General features: G+C 39.5%; 1 protein-coding gene across 1 annotated transcript; it reads left to right on the top strand.

Annotated features, from left to right (window-relative positions):
* Positions 1-604: 604 nt before the first annotated feature.
* Positions 605-1,885, top strand: LOC125381914. Its single transcript, XM_048399272.1, has one exon. It carries the CDS (start codon positions 605-607, stop codon positions 1,883-1,885), a length of 1,281 nt encoding a protein of 426 aa, XP_048255229.1.
* The last annotated feature ends 19,210 nt before the right edge of the window (positions 1,886-21,095 follow it).

Genomic DNA, 21,095 nt, shown 5'->3' with positions numbered 1-21,095 from the left:
AGTAAAATGTATTGAAAAGATCAAAATCTCAACGAAATCAGCATTTAAGATGACAATTATACAACATATGATATTGATAGTTGACCGAATTGAGGTGGGGAAGCAAATAACAATGGCTAAAGCGCACACACATCAAAAATCGCTGAAGTTCAATGACACGTCACATGTACATAGAGGAAAAGTCAGTTGGATACGTCGCCATTCTTCTTGGATGGCTTGGATCAGTTCTTGTCTGTTGGCTGTGAGGATGTTCATATTATGATATTTCAATTTATGTGAATGTTGGGTATGTATGTATGTATGTATGTTATTAATGTATGATGTAAACTTGCCTAGAGTCCCATGCCAGAAGGCGGTGGCTCATGGGCCAATCTGGTACAATCAACCTCTGAGTTCTGTCTGTCTCTAATTTTTTGTCATGGGCCGAACCAGCCTGGCATTATATTTGGTAGACAAATTCAGCTATTCACGTTGCTTTTACTGGAGTATACCACCTCTGTATCCCTGATGTTTGCATGTTGGAGGTCCGGTGCACTAAAACATCGCTCTTTGTGGCACTCCATGGTGGGTGGGGAGCAGGGGTGTTGAAATATTTTCTTTCATCATGTCTCACCAATACCCTGGTTCAACCCGCTCAAAACGACGACATATGGATCTTGATGAAACTGCTCAAACCGAAAACAAATCTCCTGTTTTAGATTCATGGGCCCGATTTGTTGTCATAGAAGCAGCTGATAAACAGCCACTCAAACTCAACCCCTTTGCCATTTCCAGAGCTGTATCTGGTATTTGTGGAGAAGTCAAGAATGTGACGCGTCTTCGTAGAGGCTCGCTCCTTGTTGAGTGTTCACGGAGACAGCAATCTCTCAATCTGCTATCTCTAACTACATTTGCAAATATTGAGGTTGCTGTGTCCGTGCACAAAACCCTGAATTCTTGCCCAGGCATTGTTCGAGACAGAGCTCGTTGCCTGTCCGACATGTCAGAGCAGGACATTACAGACGAACTAAAAACTCAAGGAGTGACAGCAGTGAAGCGTTTCACTATGAAATCTAGAGACGGTGACATCATTCCGTCCAATACGTATCTGCTTACTTTTGCACTTTCTGCAATTCCTACATCCATTAAAACTGGTTATCTCAACATCGGAGTGGAGGTGTATGTCCCCAATCCACTCCGATGTTTCAAAAAGTTTGGGCATGGGTCTAAATCTTGTGACCACTCAGTTATCTGTCAGCGCTGTGGTGACGACCATGACAGCATCAACTGCACATCTGAAATAAAACGTCCAAACTGCAAAGGGCAACATCTAGCATTATCTAGATTATGTCCAGTGTGGCAAAAGCAATCCAAAATCATAAAGCTCAAACACGAACAAAATATCTCGTTTTATGAGGCAAAGAAGGTTATTGAAAGTCAGTCTTCATCAATTCCACTTACCAGAACCTATTCTGCTGCTGCCACTATATCTGCTCCTCCAAGTCCCCCAACAGTATCTATTTCTATTCAAACAGAGTTGACATGGGTCACATCAGATAAACCGATCAGCCTATCTTCTGTGATCACTTCAAATACATCTTCGACTCAAACTGTGAGTCATTCCGAACCCTTGATTGCTAACTCTGATGCTGTTGCGCCAGCTACTACAGAGTCAGAGGCCACTGTAGAGCCTGCAACTATTGAATCAGATGTTGTTACTTTGACAAGAAAAGAAAGAAAAAAACTAAATAAAAAACAGACAAACAGGAACTCCTCTTCTTCAGAGCTAGTTATCCATAACTCCTTCGATGCTCTGGACATGGATGTAACCCCATCATCACAGAGCAGTAGTAGGAGTCCTTCCTCCTCACGTGTACGTGAGCGTTCACCGATTGAGCCACCATGACTCAATCGTCCAACATAATTCAATGGAATTGTAGAGGATTTAGAAATAATTTTAATGATTTACAACTTTTAATACAAGATTTTAAACCATCAGCTATGTGTTTGCAAGAAACCTATCTTAAAAACACAGATAAATGTGATATAAGGAATTATAATATGTATAATTTCTTCTCACCTCCAGGAGTAAAAGCCACAGGAGGTTCTTCTATCTTAGTCAGACGGGACATAATTCATAGAGCTATTCCTCTTAAAACCAATCTTCAAGCCGTTGCAGTCCGGCTAACATTTCACATCGCCTTCACACTTTGCTCTTTGTATATTCCACCATCTTCTCCTCTTCAGCAGGCCGATCTTCAGTCTTTATTTGACCAACTCCCTCAACCCTGTGTCATCATGGGTGACCTAAATGGCCATAACCCTCTGTGGGGAAGTATCGATACGAACGCTAAGGGTACGGTCCTTGAAGATTTTATTACAAACAATAATTTATGTATATTTAATGATGGAGCAAACACATATTTACATCCTGCAACAGGAACTTATTCAGCATTAGATCTGTCACTCACAGATTCTAATTTACTAAACGAATTTGACTGGTCAGTCCATGATGAAGTGGAAGTGACCATTTCCCCACAGTATTAAAATCTGTTCTGCCTACTGATGAACCACCTTCCACAAGGTGGAATTTTAATAGAGCAAATTGGCCCTTATTTCAAACTCGTTGTTTTGAAACACTAAAACCAGAAACTTTCCAAAACATTCCAGATCCTATTCAGCTGTTCTCAGGACAACTGCAACACTTAGCTGATGAAACCATTCCTAAATCCTCTGTGAACCCGCACATTCGCAAACCATGGTTTAGCGATGATTGCAAACAGGCTAGAAAGCATAGGAAGAAGGCGTAAAAGTTTTTCCGCCGACACCCTACGGTCCACAATTTGAATATTTTAAAAATAAACAGTGCAAAGGCTAGACGAACATTTAAACAAAATAAGCTTCAGTCTTGGAGACATTATGTATCCAGAATCAACTCACGCACACCTATATCAAAGGTGTGGAATATGATTCAAAGAATTAAAGGCAAGGGTTCAAAATCAAGCATTAAACATCTCAAAGATGGTACTGATATATTAACAGATAAATCTGACATCGCAAATAAATTAGGTGAAACTTTAGCCAAGCATTCTTCATCATCCAACTATGATCCTAAATTTCAGAAATTTCAGCAACAACAGGAAAAGAAAAAGGTTAATTTTAATTCTGATAATGGTGAAGACTATAATGAAGTATTTTCACTACATGAGCTCAATACCGCCCTTGGGCAAGCTCATGATACTGCAACTGGAGCAGATAATATTCATTATCATCTTTTAAAACACTTGCCTGAATCATGTCTCCAAACACTTTTAACTATAGTTGATGCTATTTGGACATCAGGGATTTTTCCTCCTTCGTGGCGCGATGCGATTGTAGTCCCTATACCAAAACCAGGACGGGATCATACAGATCCATCAAATTACCGTCCGATATCTCTCACTAGCTGCGTTGGCAAAACTATGGAACGTATGGTGAATAATCGATTAGTTTGGTATTTGGAAACCAATCATCTCATTACAGATATATATGTATTATTAATGTACTTCTCATCACGATATGGCTGAAATACTGCCGATGTGACGTTAAATCTTAACTCACTCACTCACTCATTACAGATATACAATGTGGTTTCCGGAAAAATAGAAGTATCATTGATCATCTTGTGCGTTTAGAATCGTTCATAAAAAATTCCATTGTAAATAAACAACATGCTGAATCCATCTTTTTCGATTTAGAAAAAGCTTATGATACAACTTGGAAGCATGGCATTTTAAAAGATCTTCATGAATTTGGATTGCGAGGTCGTTTGCCTCAGTTTATATCCAGTTTTTTAACAGACAGACAATTTCAAGTCTGTGTGGGTTCAACCCTCTCTGACCATTATAATCAGGATCAGGGTGTTCCACAAGGCAGTATCTTGTCTGTCACATTATTCAGCATTAAAATTAACAGTCTCTCCAAGGTATTGAATGACACAATTGATGGGTCACTCTTTGTAGATGACTTTAACATATCTTGTCGTGGCAAAAACATGCACACAATAGAAAGGCAATTGCAGCTTTGCCTAAATAAAATCCAAAAGTGGTCACTTGAAAATGGTTTTAGATTTTCTAAAGCAAAGACAAATTGTATCCATTTTTGTAGAAATTATAGACCGCATAAAGACCCGGAACTGTTGTTAAACGGTGCCCCCATCAAGGTTGTTGAGGAGACCAAGTTCTTGGGTCTTATATTTGATCGCCACTTGACGTTTTTACCCCATATAAAATATCTTAAAACTAAATGCTTGAAGGCACTTGATCTACTAAAAGTTGTTGCAAATACAAAGTGGGGTGGGGATCAGACAACCTTACTTCACCTGTATAGATCCCTTATTAGATCTAAACTAGATTATGGTTCAATTGTTTATGGTGGAGCTGCTAAAAGTAATTTAGAGAAATTAGATAGCATACATCATCAGGGACTGCGGCTCTGTCTTGGAGCATTTAGAACCTCTCCTCTAGATAGTTTGTATGTGGAGGCGGATGAACCTTCACTTGCCCAACGCCGCTTGAAATTATCTCTTCAATATGTAACTAAATTACGTTCGAACCCATCAAACCCAGCTTATAATTGCGTCTTTGATCCACTTAATGAGGACCTGTTTCAAAACAAGCCCAAACTTATCCCACCACTTGGGGTTTGGATCAAACCTCATATTGCAGCTACTAATATTGTTTTAGACATCATATCTCCATATGCACTTCTGTCTACTCCTCCTTGGCAATTAGTCAGGCCTGAAGTAGGCCTTTCTCTCACTAAGTTGAAAAAATCTGACACAAATCAACTAATTTATCTACAAGAATACAACCAGTTACGATCCTCATACAATACGTACAAATCTATATTTACAGATGGATCCAAGGATGGTGGCCCCGTTGCCAGCGCCACTGTCATTGGATCCAGGACTATATCAAACCGAATACCAGATAACTGTTCCATTTTTACGGCCGAGGATAAGGCAATTAACAGCATTGGAAAATATAAATAACCAATCAAAACATAAACAATTTATTATATTTTCCAAATTCACTTTCTTGCCTTCAAGCTATTAAAAATCTATCTTGTACACATCCACTTTTAATCAAAATTGTTGAATTGTTTAATGATCTTGCTACTGGCCAATACGACATCGTTTTTTGCTGGTTACCAAGCCATGTTGGTATTATTGGTAACTCAATGGCTGATTCTGCAGCTAAAGCAGCACTCAACAAATCTGAGACACCACTTCTGATTCCATACAGCGATTATAAGCCAGTTATCAGATGTTATATCAGTGATCTCATGAAAAAGAAGTGGGACACCCAAGCAGGTGTAAATAAATTGCATTAAATTAAACCAACTATTGGCTACACCTACTTGGGTTGTCAGTCCAGATTTGAAGAGGTCATTTTGCGGCGATGTCGTATTGGCCACTCGAGATATACACGTGAGTATCTTTTAAAAGGTGAAGATCCTCCGTTCTGTATCCCTTGTGATGAAAGAATCACGGTCAAGCATGTCCTGCTTGACTGTATTGATTTTTCCATCACAAGGGATAAGTACTTCAAAGTATCATCCATTAAGGATCTTTTTAATCAGATAAGTCCTCATTTTATACTTGCTTTTTTAAAAGAAATTGAATCGATTGATAAATTTTGATGACTATGTATTGTAAATAAATAAATAACTTTTACTATTGATAGTATGAATAATTCACTGAGATTGTAAGTGGCTATATCCTCGATGGGGGTTAAAGTAGTGTAAAATTATTGTCCCCCTGAGAGGATATGTCAGACCATTTCATTCAAAGTAATTTATCTATCCCTGTTTTTAAACGCAGAATATTTGTATATTTTAATTTTCGGCTACTCTCGTCAACATTCGCCAATGACTAAAGGAATGGTGTAAATCCTGCTGGGGAACCATGTAGGTAGCAAAGGTACTGTAAGTCCCCATGGTCCCTAGTATGGTGGCCTAACTTTAGTTGTTGGTGATTAATAGCCTGTTTTTATAACGTGTCGTCTGTCGTAATCCAATCATTTTATTGATCTAAAACTAGTTTTAAATTATAATCTGTGATATATTGCTAGTTGTTGTACTGTCCTTTGACGACAGTTTTTTTATATGCTATACCTTGTTCAAGTCACGATATGGCTGAAATATTGCCGATGTGACTTTAAATATTAACTCACTCACTCTAAAGGTGTTAGTCAAGTGATAAAAGGTCTCATTTACTCGTCGGTCGCCGTAGATATCTTCCCAATCGTGATGTACTAGATGTACTTTCTAGTTCAGTCAAAGAAAAATATTATGATTTGGAAACTGAAACCACGTGTAGCCGATCATTATACGACCACAACATTACATAAGCTGTTTGACGTGACGTCAGCCACGTCACAACACGTGTGGTCAAACCACGCGCACCTGACCAGACGATAAATTCACAGCTGCGGGAAATCACTGAGCGTTTATTAGTCTACACAATTACAATTGCAAAACGTAACGTCATTGAACGAAAACAATAAAGCGTTTACTCATTGCTGACATTTCAGATAACATATCAAATAATAGTTGAAGACTTGCAATAGATTATTATACGCTAATCGAGAGCACAGTCTACATCAATGATTTTAAAATCTAAAATTAATTAGATCTGATATCAATGACAGAATGTTGGAAATACGAACCTGTCGTGTTATGACAATATTTCCATGTGTATGTGATGACATACATACATACATGACTGGCTATCAATTATTTTGTACAATCACAGCATGTACCATGTACATTAGACTCACGGAAAATACTTTTTCAGCAAACCAATCATAGTGCCATTATCACAGTTTCAATTAAAGGAAAAACAAATTGAATTCGATGTTTACAACACATCGTATACATTGTGAGTAGTATATAGTGCACTTATGCCCGTTTTTTAATTGCAGCCCTCTCATTGGCTGATTTCTGCCCGTCATATATTGCAGCCCTCTCATTGGCTAATTTCTACCCGCAGGGTAATTATGTAATCTGTAAGGTTTTTGTTGTAAGTTTCGGGGTCGCTATTTTCTAGGTCAGCTAGGTTTGTTTGGCTACAGATTTCCCAGAATTTATTCCAGTCGGCTTTGTTGTATAGGAATTTTGGTTCCTGATTTTGGGTTGTTTTTTGGATGTTAATATCTCCTACTGTTATGTTTATGGGGAAGTGGTCGCTGCCTAGTGGTTCTTCATGGACTTCCTATTGTATGCTTTGGGCTAGGTCGGATGTGTATATGGTTAAGTCGATAGTCGACATTTTATGGTGTATTTTATCGTATCTAGTTGGTTGGTTATCGTTTAGTAGTACCAGGTCATTTTGTTCTATCCATTCTGAGGATAATTATCATTTGAAAGCCACTGGCCAGATCCTGCCCAGTTACTGATCAGATCTTTTTATTCCAATACCATGAGTGTACGATATCGTCGTTTATTGTACAATCATCGGTGAAACTGTTTAAAATGCGACTCATGGAGTTGTGTCGACACCGATAATATAGAAAATACAGACAATAGTAACCGCAAACAACGCTATCGTAACATTGAAGCTTTCTACAAGAATATTTGTACACGCGTCTACCGTATAGATATTTAAAACTATTGAATTCAGCATACATAAGCGATGTACATAAAATCCTTCAGCGGTTTGAGCATAATGGTGTCGTATGCCATGCAAAAGGTGTGTGTGTGTGTGTGTGTGTGTGCGTGCGTGCGTGCGTGCGTGCGTGCGTGCGTGCGTGTGTGTGTGTGTGTGTGTGTGTGTGTGTGTGTGTGTGTGTTGACTAAAGGGAGTTTGTGTGGTTTTATAGGTTTGGAATTTGCTAGTGTCATTTGATTGTTGCAATTTAGTGTGGACTGGAGTGTTGTTCTGTGTTGCTGGTAATGTGTGCAATATAGTATTACGCGTTTCTCTTTAAGTTGCAGTGGGGGCATTTACCGGTTGGAGGTTTTTTTAATTTGGTGTAGGTGGGAATTAACTTAGTGTGGTCTATTTGTAGTTTAGATATTACTCTGTCAATGTTTTTAATTTTATTATGGATTTTTGTTTTTTGAGTGGCTTTTGTAGCAGGTGTTTTAGTTTGCAATCAAATTTCTGATAGTTGTTTTGCCACTTTTGGAAGACTTTCTCCTTTGTGATACTTTTAATTTCGTTTTTGATATTGGTAGGTTGATGCTTACTTCTTCTAATTTTAGTGCTGATTTGGCTGCTTTGTCTGCGTGTTCGTTGCCAAACACTCCAACATGGGCAGGGATCCAAACTATTTCTATGTCTTTACCTAGTTTACGTAGATTGTTGGCGCTTTTAATTATCTGTTGTATTAGTTTTGGGAGCTTTTTTGTGTTTTTGTTTTTTATGGCCTGGGGTTCACTTAATGAGTCTGAAAGGATTAGGGTTTTTTGGTGTCTATTTATTTGATGGCAGTATAGGGCTGTTACTATCCCCATTAATTCGGCTGTGAAAATTGATTGTTCATTTGGGAGCCCATATGATTAACCGGGGTTCGTTGATATGGATGCCGAATCCTGTGCGTTTTGAGCCAGGGTCAAAGGACCCGTCTGTGTAAATGTGACACCAATTTGGACATTTTTCGTGAATGTATGCTAATGTGATGGTTTTAGCGGTATTTGGATTAGTTCCTTTATTTAGTCTGGTGGAGAGAGATATGTCGATTCTGGGTGGTCGGAGTTTAGGTGTGAAGGTATTATTTGGGACTGTGTTTAACTGTAAATAATTAAGGTTGTGTGTATTTCGGTAATATATTATGCGTTGAGAGATTTATGTTAATTGAGGGTTTTTGCGAGCTAGAGCTTGGAGTCTGGGGCTCTTATTAGTTTTAAGGATCTGTTGGATTTTGGCCTTTTTGTTGGGTTGAGGCCCAGTAATTTATTGTTAGATGTTCTCGGCGTAGATCCAGGGGTAGTTCGCCTGTTAGTGCCTGTAGCGATATGCTCGGTGAGCCATGCTGAGTGCGTGTGATTATCTTGAGTGCTTGATATTGAATTGAGTTTAGTTTATCTCTTAATGAAGAGTTTAAGGTGTTGTATATTTGGCATCCATAGTCTATTTTTGATCTAATTAGTGATTTGTAAAGAGATAGTAGGGTCTTCTTGGAGGTCCCCCTACTTGGAACCTGTCAGGCAGCGTAGTGTGTCTAGGTCTTTAGTGCATCTATTTGTTAGGTTTTTAATGTGAACACCCCAGGTGAGGTGTTCATCAAAGATTAGTCCAAGGAATTTGGTTTCTTTTTGGAATTGTATGTTGTTGTTTTTTGTTGTTTAGTTGTAGTTGGGAGTGTTTGCACGCGTATTTCTGTGTTTGAATACTATCCCTGTGTTTTTTTCGGCATTTAGTGAGAAACCCCATTTATTTACCCTTATTTGAATTTTATTTAATGCATTCTGCAGTAATTTTTTAGCTATATTTATGCTTCTAGTGCGGACCCAGAGGGCTCCATCTTCCGCGTATTTGGAAGTTTACATTTTATTGGGTTTTCTAACGAATAGGTCATTAATCATAACGTTGAAAAGTGTTGGGCTTAGAATGCAACCTTGGGGTGTGTCATGTTCTAAGGGACACTGGTCCGATAGCGTTTGGTCGATACCAACGGTTATTTTGCGATTAGTTAGGAAGTCTTGGATATAGTTTATTATTTGCTCTTTTTTTAGTTTTTGTATTAGCCCGTTATGTCATACCATGTCGAAAGCTTTAGAGAAGTCTAGAAATATGGATCCCACGATTTACAACCTCGTTGACACCACGCCATGACGATATCGAATGATGAGGGCGAGGTAATTTCGCGTATTAACACCTCTTGAGGTCGGCAGTGTCACCCTTTATACTCGTACAGTTGGGCTACGAGTTCTGATTTTATACGTAGAGCCGACCTTTAAGGCCTAACAGCGGTACCGCGAGACAATGCCTGTAGACCTTTAGGGTTAACCTTTTATAATACTAACATCGTTATACTGTCCCCTTTAAGACAACGGATGTAACGTTATGGACAAACGCTCGCGAGTTATTTTGACAGATATATACCGTAACGTAGTGCTTTAAGGTAATGCGTGTTTGCATTACGAGTAAGGTATGTATACATCTATTGCCCCGTCAATATGATCGATGAATGTTTATTCTTGAAAACGTATAGACGGCACGGGAACAAAGTTGTCAGGATGTCCAAAGCTATAGGTAAAGGGGACATTGCTACCATGGTAATGATGTAGGTTTGAGTGCGGGTCATTGACCCGGAACTGCCACATGCTTGTCCGGCGTAGTACGTTCATTTGTTATCCGGCTGGTCACGTGATTTTGATCGCCGGACCGTCATCGCGGATTTATCATTTGCGGCTCGAGCTGTTGGAGATATCGGACGTGAAAATGGATTCTCCAGTTTTAAGCGCGGATTGCGACGCTAGTGTCGACTACGGATGTAAATGTTTGGATGCCGATAGCTGTCGGAGTTCGTGGACAGTGGAATCGGATATTATGGTTATTCCCGATCATCCTTCCTACAGGTATTTTAAAAATCGTTAAGATACCTACTACAAATTTCATATTCAAATTAAGCAGACTCCTCTCGAGCTGGCCAGGTGCGTATTACTCTACACGGGAATGAACGATTGCATTCAGTGCTATATGTGCGATATTAAACTGTACAAATGGAAATATGAAGACAAAATCTTACAAGATCATAGAAGACATTCCCCCAACAGTGTCTACCTGAAGACCGTATTTGGCTCACCATCCACGACGATCTAAGACGTCGTCAACATCCACGTGTACAGCGTACGCACAGGTTCCTTATGGAACCACCAAATCTCCCAAAAGAAAACTTTTAACATTTTGCTGAGACGCTTTCAATAAAGATATCCTTTCTCTAGTTCTTTTTTTCAGCTGGAGAATTTCACTTTGTAATTTTAGAACTTCTTTTTATTATTATTGTATACACTAAGTCCAGAATAGCATTCACTAGGTTTAATTATGAATAAGTTACATAACAACGCTCAAAATCAAAATGGGTGGGGAAGTGGGGTAGGACCCCTGGGTGGTGGGGGAGGGGGACCCTGGGTGGGGGTGGGACGCCTGGAGTGCTGGGGTGGGGTGGGGGACCCTGGGCTGGGGGAGGGGGACCCTGCTGGTAGAAATCAGCCAATGAGAGGGCTGCAATATATGACGGGCAGAAATCAGCCAATGAGAGGGCTGCAATTAAAAAACGGGGATAAGTGCACTATATATTACTATTGTGCAATGGTCTGAACCAGCGAATGGAACCCATTAACTTCCAGAATAAAGACTCACACAGAGATATAAAGCCGGTGCTCGATGATCACCCGGTCCTCAGACCTCCTCGTTATGTTATTTTTTATTTGACACCAAGAATATGTTTCAGCAAGCAACAGAACCAAATACGCAGCCTACCCAGAACAGTCGCAGGTCTTCCTGTGGTCATTCTACTGACATGTCATCATATAAATCGCCTGGTTCGCCAATTTGTGACCGACAAGGCTCAGTCCTAGGGACATTTTGTATATATACTGAACCGCAAAAGAAACATCACCCTAAGTAACATTGCATGAAAAGTTGTCATTTAAATATCTGGGTCATTTTTGTCAAAGTTTCTAAAATTCATCATTACCTTGTCCGGAAAAATGAAATTTGATGAAAATAACAACAAAGCAGTTGACAATAAAACAGATCGCCCAAACGCATCACGGCAACGGCCATGGTAACCCGATGCACGTGAGTTCCGTGCAAATTGAAATGCAAATGCGTTCCCCCATTTCTTGCCCCCTAAAAATCCACCCAGATTGGATAACATTCATTCGTTAATGAATTGCTACCACATTCCAAGATTGACAAGAAATCAGCGACACCAAGCCCTTGGATGATTGCAAGCTGGACAAACTGCCCGGCAAGTAACCAATGCATTTCAAGTCCACGTAAGGACCATATACAGGCTGCAGATCATAGATCGATCACATATTGGAAGACCAAGGGTCACCACCCGACGCCAGGATCGTCAGATTGTGCGACAGCATCTTCAAGATCGCTTTGTTACTGCTATGAAAAATGCTCGACAGACCATGGGGACACACTCAGACGAGAGCCGTTACTGTATCTCAACAGCAGGTGGCAGAGAGAGTCTTGTGCACACGCCGTATGGAACGTTATTTGGATGCTTGTGTTGTTGAGAGAGACTCGTGGGGTGGTCCGAGCATCATGGTGTGGTGTGGAATGGAATTGGTCTTGCACAGAGGGTCGGTCCTGTGGTCTTCTAGAACATCGGTCCAGGGAGAGGAAATGGTGTCACAGCAGCTCGGTACTTTGATCAAGTCTTGAGACGACACGCCGTACCTCATTTCGCGCGTCGCCGATACCATGAGTTTCAACATGATAACACCCGTGCCCACACTGCGAGAGCAACAAGAGACTTCCTCCAGCAGAATGGCATCAGAACCATGCAGTGGCCTGCCCTCAGTCCCGATTTAAATCCCATTAAGCACCTGTGGGACGAGATTCAAAGACGGCTGAATGACGTCCGACGAAGGCCGACAACTGCAGCTGAACTACGTCTGGCGTTCCTCAGAGTGTGGGCTCAAGTGCCTATGGCCTTCATCAACCGCCTCATCTGTTCCATTTATCGACGTTGCACGGCAGTCATCAATGCACATGGCGGACACACGAGACACTGACTTGTGATGCCATTTTCTCAGAGACTAGTGTTGAGTTTCGCTTTAAGAACATTTAACACTTTAATTTCAACCTTGATGATCAGTTTTCATCTTTTTAATATGTTCTTCAAATATGTTTACAGTGTTTGGACAAAAAAATGTTTCCTACCCATGGTAACGTTTCTTTTGCGGTTCAGTATATTAATAATATAGCAGATAATTTGTATTGTGTTACCCAGAAATTGGCTAAAGACATACGTAGAAATCCAATCATTGGCATAGAAAACAATAGAGCTACACCAACTTCGTGGGATTCCGGGTTAGAATTGATTCCCGGCAACATGGGCTGGTTGTAAGAGGCGATCAAATGGATCGGATGGTCAGACTCTGACAATCCAATCAAAATTTGATTTATTTGATAAAAAGCGTAACGTTACTGTAATTGTCCACTTTCAAACGCTGTGTCAAAAACGGACAATCAACTTGATTGTAATTAAAAACAAAAATATTTTGAAATTGATTGATGATTAAATTTTAAAAATCTAAAGATTAATTATTTAATACACGACCACCAAATCATTCTATTTATTCCCGTGATGCCAGTTTTTTTGCAAGAGAGGCAAGGAGGACACCTTGGTGTCAAAAGCCGCCAAGTGGTCCAACAGTACAAGAATGAGTGAGTGAGTGAGTTGGCTTTAACGCCGCTTTTAACATTTTTTCTAGTTATATCACAGCTTAATGTGGGAGGAAAGCCTGAAGTGATGCAGGTCTCAGACATTTACCACTTCAGGATAACCCACGAGCACGGGTATGGTGCTGATAAACCTAGAAACATAATCTGGGCGAACCGGGATTCGAACCTACAATCATAAGTTCCTGGCGTGCGAATTGCGGCGTCTTAGATGACTGGGTCACCCGTGCAGCAAATGGACCTGTCCGACATTTCTGATGTCGGATTCTAATCAGGAAGTCATCATTAACAAAATTTGGGTAAATCTTTTTAAAACTTGTACATTTTATCAACATCCTTAAAGGGACTGTACTCTTGGTCGTTGTTCAACGTACAATATAACTCTGCAGGGAGAATAAACAACTCGGGGCTGCGCTCCTAATTGTTTATTCTCCCTGCAGTGTTTTATTGTACGATAAACAACTCCCATTCGTCATTTATTTCTTTTGTGAGTACATTATCAGGAGACTGGTACATCTGGTCACACGTCAGAGCAGTTGTCAGTGTGCTCAATCTGTTCTTTCTGTGTATGCCCCATCACCAGTTGTGTTATACCTGTTGTATGATTCTGGCTGATTAAATGATATGCCTTTAAACAGGCTCGTGATATATCTCTTTCTAAAGAAAACATGGGTCATATTCCCTAATCACGATCGTTCATAGTGGTGTGATTTGTTATGTTTCTATGTGAAATCTAGGTTTGGGAAATCGTGGCGTAGATTAGCAGTGTGAAGAAACAGCTGTCCCCCACCATTTCTTATCGCGAAGATTTTGTATTAACCACAAACAGTATTTATTTATAAAAGATTGTATGTTATATAACTCGTTACCTATATGAACTATGTAGGATCCAGCTATATAATGTGTGATGTGTGTAGGTGAGGGTGGGCTCTTGGGGCCACGTTGTCACAGGCGAAGCAATTCGTTGTCGATAAATGCGTAAATAAGGCGTGCCAGGATCACGCGACTGTGGGTTCGAATCTTAGTTCACCCTGATCAAGTTTCCAGGTTTGTCAGCCCAATACCCACGTGATGGTTTCAAGTTAGTGTTTGTTTGTTTCATGTTGTTGAACGCCGCAGTCAGCAATGTTCCAGCTATATGACGGCGATCTGTAAATAATCGAGTCTGGACCAGACAATCCAGTGATTGACATCATGAGCATTGATTCGCAATTGAGGTACGATGACGTGCATCAACCTAGTCAGCGAACCTGACCACCCGATCCCGTTAGTCGCCTCTTACGACAAGCATAGTCACCTTTTACGGCAAGCATAGGTTGCTGAAGACCTATTCTACCACGGATCTTCACGGGTTAGTTGGTGACGTCTGTCATAGCTCTTTTATGACAACAACTTATATCTTTCAATTTAATATGAATATTCTTAAGTGAATTATGTGTATGTAATGCATTAACTGACCGTCGCATACCGGATATTTACATTTCTCATATGCGGCTAAACACACTGGCACTCCACGTGTGAGCCAGACACCATTATGCAATTCTCCTTAGCCGGACTGACACACAGTGTCACTCTCTCAGATAGCCAATGATAAGTGTATTAACTTCACGTCACATGGTCAGTCCGACTGTGAGCCAAGGGTCAGTGAGACAATATAGCAACATACTTTAATGTGACTTACTGATAATGACACAATCATCCATGGTTACATACGATAAACCGCTGACACCTGTGATGTTGTCAAAGATGTAGGATTTCGTAATCTTTACTTATTTTAGGCTTAAGTTTTACATATGTGGTCTTGTGGTAGAGCGTCAGTCCGGAGAGCGGAAGGTCCGGGGTTACCAAAAGACGTTGAAAGACTGAACATGCTGTTACCCGGCATTGAGGGGCTAAAACAAGGACTGGTCGTCTCCGAGTGCCTGAGTGGGGTATTCATGGCGGCATGGTATCTCAGTGGGCTAACTCCAAAACACTGGCATTAGTCCGGACTAATACAAGCAGCCACACGCGCGCGCGCGGACGCTTTATAAGTGTAGTAATCTGAACACGACGTTTTAACCCCATTTCACCTCACCAACTTAACTATACTATGGAATACTGTAAGGGACACTATCGCGATCTCGACCTTAGGAAACGAGCTAAATATGCCCAAAACACGAAAATGGGAGAACGCGAGATTTGGCCAAAATCACAGACCAGTGATTTTCTCCTTGAGGCAATATTATACACGGCTAGCATATTCATTAACACAAAATTCTCAAAGACCAATTTGTAGCATTCGGCTAAAATGAGATTGTCCGATGTATTTTACACGACACCATATTCGCTACTTTAGGCCATACAAAATTAATTAATAGATTTTCATACTCTCCAACCTGAAAACGAAACATCCCGCCTTACATTATTCTATTTCCTCAAAGTTCCCAGAAATAGAAATATCGCTAATATGTGTGTTCCTACTCCATACACGTAGCCCTACTGAACACGCATGATGCATGTGAATCACACCCTTCGACAGCAATTGAACACAGATGCCTTAAATAGTTCGATAAGAAAACAATAAAATGTTAAAAATAAAATGCGTTCCGTCTCCCATGTTATTTTAAATTCAATCAAACTTTAACTACTAATGTATTGCTGCCTTGAAACCCACATGATAGGCATGTATATATACTGGAAAAGAGCCCCCAATATCCAGCCTGAGGGACCGGCATGGCTCTGAATAAGTGAGTGAGTTTGGCTAAACACCGCTTTGAACAGTATTCATATTTCAGTTATGCCCCGGCTTGTCAGCCTGAAATGTGACGAAACCAACCATCATAGGTTTCTGGCACGCCCAAGGAACGCAACTCTACACAGCGAATTGCGACGCCTCAGACGACTGAGCCACTAGATGACTGTATAAGTAATTGGCAGAAAAACACAAAAGCACGAGAATGCGAGATCGCGACATTGGTTTAATGTCGCGATCTTGCGTTCTCATGTTTTAAAAAACATATTTACATATAAATGAATAGGCAACTAACACAAAAGCACGAGAACGATTATATATGACGGTTTGAGTTGAACAGAGCAAGCCAACCCAGAACAGAATTCGCGTAGGAAATGTGGTTTTTAATAAACATTTTCCCGCAATTAATTATGAAAATGTCAAATCGTATAACAAATGGGCAAACATACATTGTATGTATTGTTTACTTGCACACCGGATATGAATAACACATAAATAGTAAGAATAATAATAATTTACTACCCAAAGAAGCATTAAAAAATCGAATTGTTAATCTGTCATGGCCCATACTCTACATCTCCAGGGCTCGCATTCCGATAAAACCTAAGGTAATCCCTGGATCCATTCGCAATGTTTTCGCGATCTTAAATTGCTAAACCATGCCAGATTAACAACATGCATAATCACATGAAAAAGGCGGGTTTTCTTTTGACTAGTATGTTTTGTATGGAGACAATTCTCAAAAAGTTTGGAAACATTTGATTTTGCAGGTTCAGATGGGTAGGGTTTTGATGGGTAGGTTGAGGAACAATAGGGCAAACATGTCTTTAAAAGTATATGGTTACTGAATGATCTGCCCTTTGTCATTGGGCCTATGACCTTGGGTTTCTCGTGTTATCTGGTGCTCAACTGTCTACATACAAATAAACAATTTGAACAGCATCGGTTTACTCATTATTAAGTCGTTTTTGTCGGTGGAAAAAACAAACACTAACAACAACAATAATAACAATAAATTGAACTTCTTATTTTTAGGACTATGTACGATGGTAGTTTGAAATGCAGAAAACGTTTGTCCACATTGAGGGCATTGCTCGCTGCACTGCGACATTATTTAAGTCGAGTAATAACTCTAACTGGATCCATCTTGATAATATAGTTAATGAAGATAATAAAGTAATTAAATTATCACCAGTTAAAACAATACATACATGTATGTAACTCTCTCGGTATAACAAAAAATGATAAAATCTTTTGCCATATAAGATACCACATGTACACATATACCACAAATGGCCGTTTAATGTTCATTCTACCATGAATGTCGAACTTACTCGATTCTGATCAGTCAAATCACAATAACCACATGTGACTGAAACAGACGACTTGACGGCCGTATCACCGTGGAAGCTCTAATGTTTATAGAAAAGTACTTCTTTCGCAATCATTGTCAGTAGGTATATATATATATATATGAATAATTACAGGTCACAAAATCCAGAGATGCGGTTACTACAATTATAGTCAAAGTATGCGTTGCATAACAGAAAACAAGTTGAAGAGTGTTCTTTAACTTTTAGGGACAAGAGAGAGCTTGAGATTTTAATAAGTTGAGCCCCGTCTCTTCATTCCAGCATTGCTAAAAAGGATATAATTATTTTCTGCATATAAAAAAAATCGGGCCACTGTAACGTGATAGCAGCTCACATTCCCTTACGACAGGTTATCTATTCTATTGTTATGTGACGTCATTGGCGTCACGTTTCTTGTTTATGATCATGACGTTACCCTATATTATTTTTCTAGGACGTTACTATTTGTTAATCAGCGACCTTCTTTGTCACGAAACGTATGCTGCTTGTCTGTTGTTTTGTTAATTTGGGGATCAACTACAAATTTCAGCTATGAAAACGGTAAGGTTATTTTTCAGGGTATTATTATTTGCAGAAGCCCCTAGTTTGTCATTACAGACCTGAGGCTTCTGAAGATGAAACTGATCTGAAAAACAACGATACCCTTAAAATACCATGCAGCATTAGCTCGTAATTCCTTGAGACCCGTTAAGTTCCGGGGTAGAATAGATCTTCAGCAATCCATGCTTGCAGTAAAAGCTGTCTTTGCTTTTTCTAAGAAGCGACGAAAGCGATCGGGTGGTCAGGCTCGTTGACTTCGTTGATGCATGTCATCGTATCCCAATTGCGTGGATCGATGCTCATGATGTCAATTACTGGATTATCTGGTTCAGACTCGATTATTTACAATCCGCCGTCAAATAGCTGGAATATTGCTGAGTGCGGCGTTAAACAACAAACAACCATTATTCCTAGAAGGAAAATGATGAGCAGTTTACAATTATCAAATCAATCATGAATGTCATAACATTGGAATTAAACCTTTTATGCACCATTGACATGGTAGGCGATAACAAGAATGATATCATTTAAACAAAAAGATTTATTTCTTAGTTCACAAAATGGTGTACCATATTCATCACGTTGTCTTCCACAGCCTATAATCTCACAAACGTTTTCAGAAGTCACAAACAAGGTCCACATTTTGTGAATCACAAGTCACCAAATGTATGTTAATGATACGCATATATTAGGGGAATAAGATTACTAAAAACCAGTGGACTTAGCAACTAAAAAGTGTACTCTCACTGAAGAATACAAACAATGAGGACATCCTGTTATTCGTACATGTACGGTCCACAATCTAAAGTCAAGAAAAATATTCAATGAATTGTCTGGTCATTTGAATATACTGTTAACAGCTATGGTGTCAGTAATATCAAAACTTAATAAACCCAATTGTGCCAAGAAATAAAAAACACACATGATAATACCATATCGTCTCTTGCAAAGCCCATCATGTTCCTTTGATTTCAAAAAGCTTTTAAGAAATCTAAAACAAATTGCCTATGAAATGAAAATAATTGAAGCATTAATATTTGGTGATATGTGTAAGATGTACGGTCCACAATCTAATGTCCATTTTATCTCATAGTTCCCTGCAGAAATATGTCATATGGGAAGCAAAATAATCAATAAAATATTTAGTTTCACTTGTCTGGTCATTTCAATTTACTGTTAACAGATATGGTGTAAAAGTAATATCAAATCTTAATAAACCAAATTGTGTCAAGAAATAAAAGACACACATGATAATACCATATCGTCTCTTGCAAAGCCTATCACATTCCTTTTGATTTAAAAATGCTTTTAAGAAATCTGTAAAACATTGTACTCATCTAATGAAACCATTGCATCATTAATATTTAGTTACAGACCACACCTAAGAATTATTGACACAATAAAACAAGTTAAGAGGCTTGAAATATCAGACAATTGTGTTCAGTGTTGCCGGGAAAGATCCATAACATGTTGACCAGAAGACAGTATTTGAGCATTTCAGGGATGATTTTCACAGCTTCTACTATTATGACCTCTGCTTTGACAAAGAGAACATTTTGCTGACCTCAGTGGTTTTCGCTCTGCTGTATTTTGTAATAACTCGAGACGGTTTTGTTTATTAATTTGTTTCAATGCAGCTCTACCCTGATGAGATGTGGATCGAAAATACCAAACTGTAGTGCAGTCATTTAGTTTATCAAAACCTTGTTGAGTGAAGGACACTAAGTCAACATGGAGTCTTATCATTTCTGGAATATGACACGCAAGAATGTGCATGAAAGGGGTCACATCTTTCATCTGGTAGACATCACCATATGTGTGTACCCAGGCCTTACACCTACACTCCAAAGCCATTATCTCACTATCTGTGAAATTCCTTTGACCCAGGACTGATATAATGCTACCAAGTTCCTCCCAAAGGAAGATTATAGCTCTTAGTTTTGGATGATCTGGGATCATGTCCCCAAGGACTATCTGGGCAGCAATTTTCCTGTGCTCTGGTCCTGTGAAATCTCTGAAAGTGAACCTTCCAGATTCTCTCATTTCTGAAGTGAAACTCAATTCCAAGACTTTGAACAAAGGTTTCAAGCCTTGATATGTTTTTACATTGATCTCTTTTGTATGTGGCATTGCTCCTTTTAATGTTGTCTCTGCTCCTTAGCTCATATATCAATTGCTTCACCAGTTGATAAGCGTAAATACAAGTGTAAAGTGTCAGGAATTCTTCTAGTTATTGGTATAAACTTGAATAGGGGAGGGTGTACACAGTTATAGTTCTGTGATCTTTTCCTTGACATTGATGCTATCTCCTCAACAGTCCGAGCCCCGTGTGATATATCTGAAGCTGACCATTGCTTTTGAGTATCATATCTGTCACTAGGAGGACATTTGCACCAGAGACAACTATACAAACAACCACAGGAGGATATTCCTGACACCATATTGAGGAATTTAAGATCACCGCCTAGATAGAACTGTACATGAAAGACTTGCCCCTCGACAGTAAGATGATCCAATGTTTCAGTTTCCTTGATAATGTCTGTCAAAGCCTCTGCTACAATCTCATACCCTTCCTTGGCATGAAACATAGCCAAAAGGTAGTTCCCTTTACAGGATTTACACCAGCCATCGCCTAAGACAGAGAAACCAAAATTGATCAAGGTTTTCCTTCTATCTACAAGAGTACCATCCCTTGTTAATTTGACCTGAAGAACACCTGGTTCCTGACATTTTGTCTCTGTCATCTGCTAATCTACCAGAAATGTATCTACTCAATCTCTCCTTCAAAGACTGTTGAACACCATTACTTTCTCCAGGAGTATTCACTATATGGATCTCATGATTGCAATCCAACATTCTCTTCTTTACTACATGCAACCTGGGTAAAGAGGAACTACCATCGACAGTTCATGATAAGCCTTGTTGCTGATACTCTGAGAATTTTTTACATACAACACTTTGTCAACATAATCATCTTCTTGGGGGCTCTCTGTGATTTTCTTCACAGTGCAAGGTATACATCAAAACAATTGCCCTTAGCATCCTTGGCCTGAAC

Source organism: Haliotis rufescens, unplaced genomic scaffold (genome assembly GCF_023055435.1).
Source record: "Haliotis rufescens isolate VD_foot unplaced genomic scaffold, xgHalRufe1.0.p SCAF_2, whole genome shotgun sequence".
Classification (NCBI taxonomy): domain Eukaryota; kingdom Metazoa; phylum Mollusca; class Gastropoda; order Lepetellida; family Haliotidae; genus Haliotis; species Haliotis rufescens.
This window is presented reverse-complemented; position numbering and strand designations above follow the sequence as displayed.

Coding starts and splice junctions, on each gene's coding strand:
- LOC125381914 (XM_048399272.1), top strand. CDS start 605: ATGTCTCACCAATACCCTGGTTCAACCCGCTCAAAACGACGACATATG.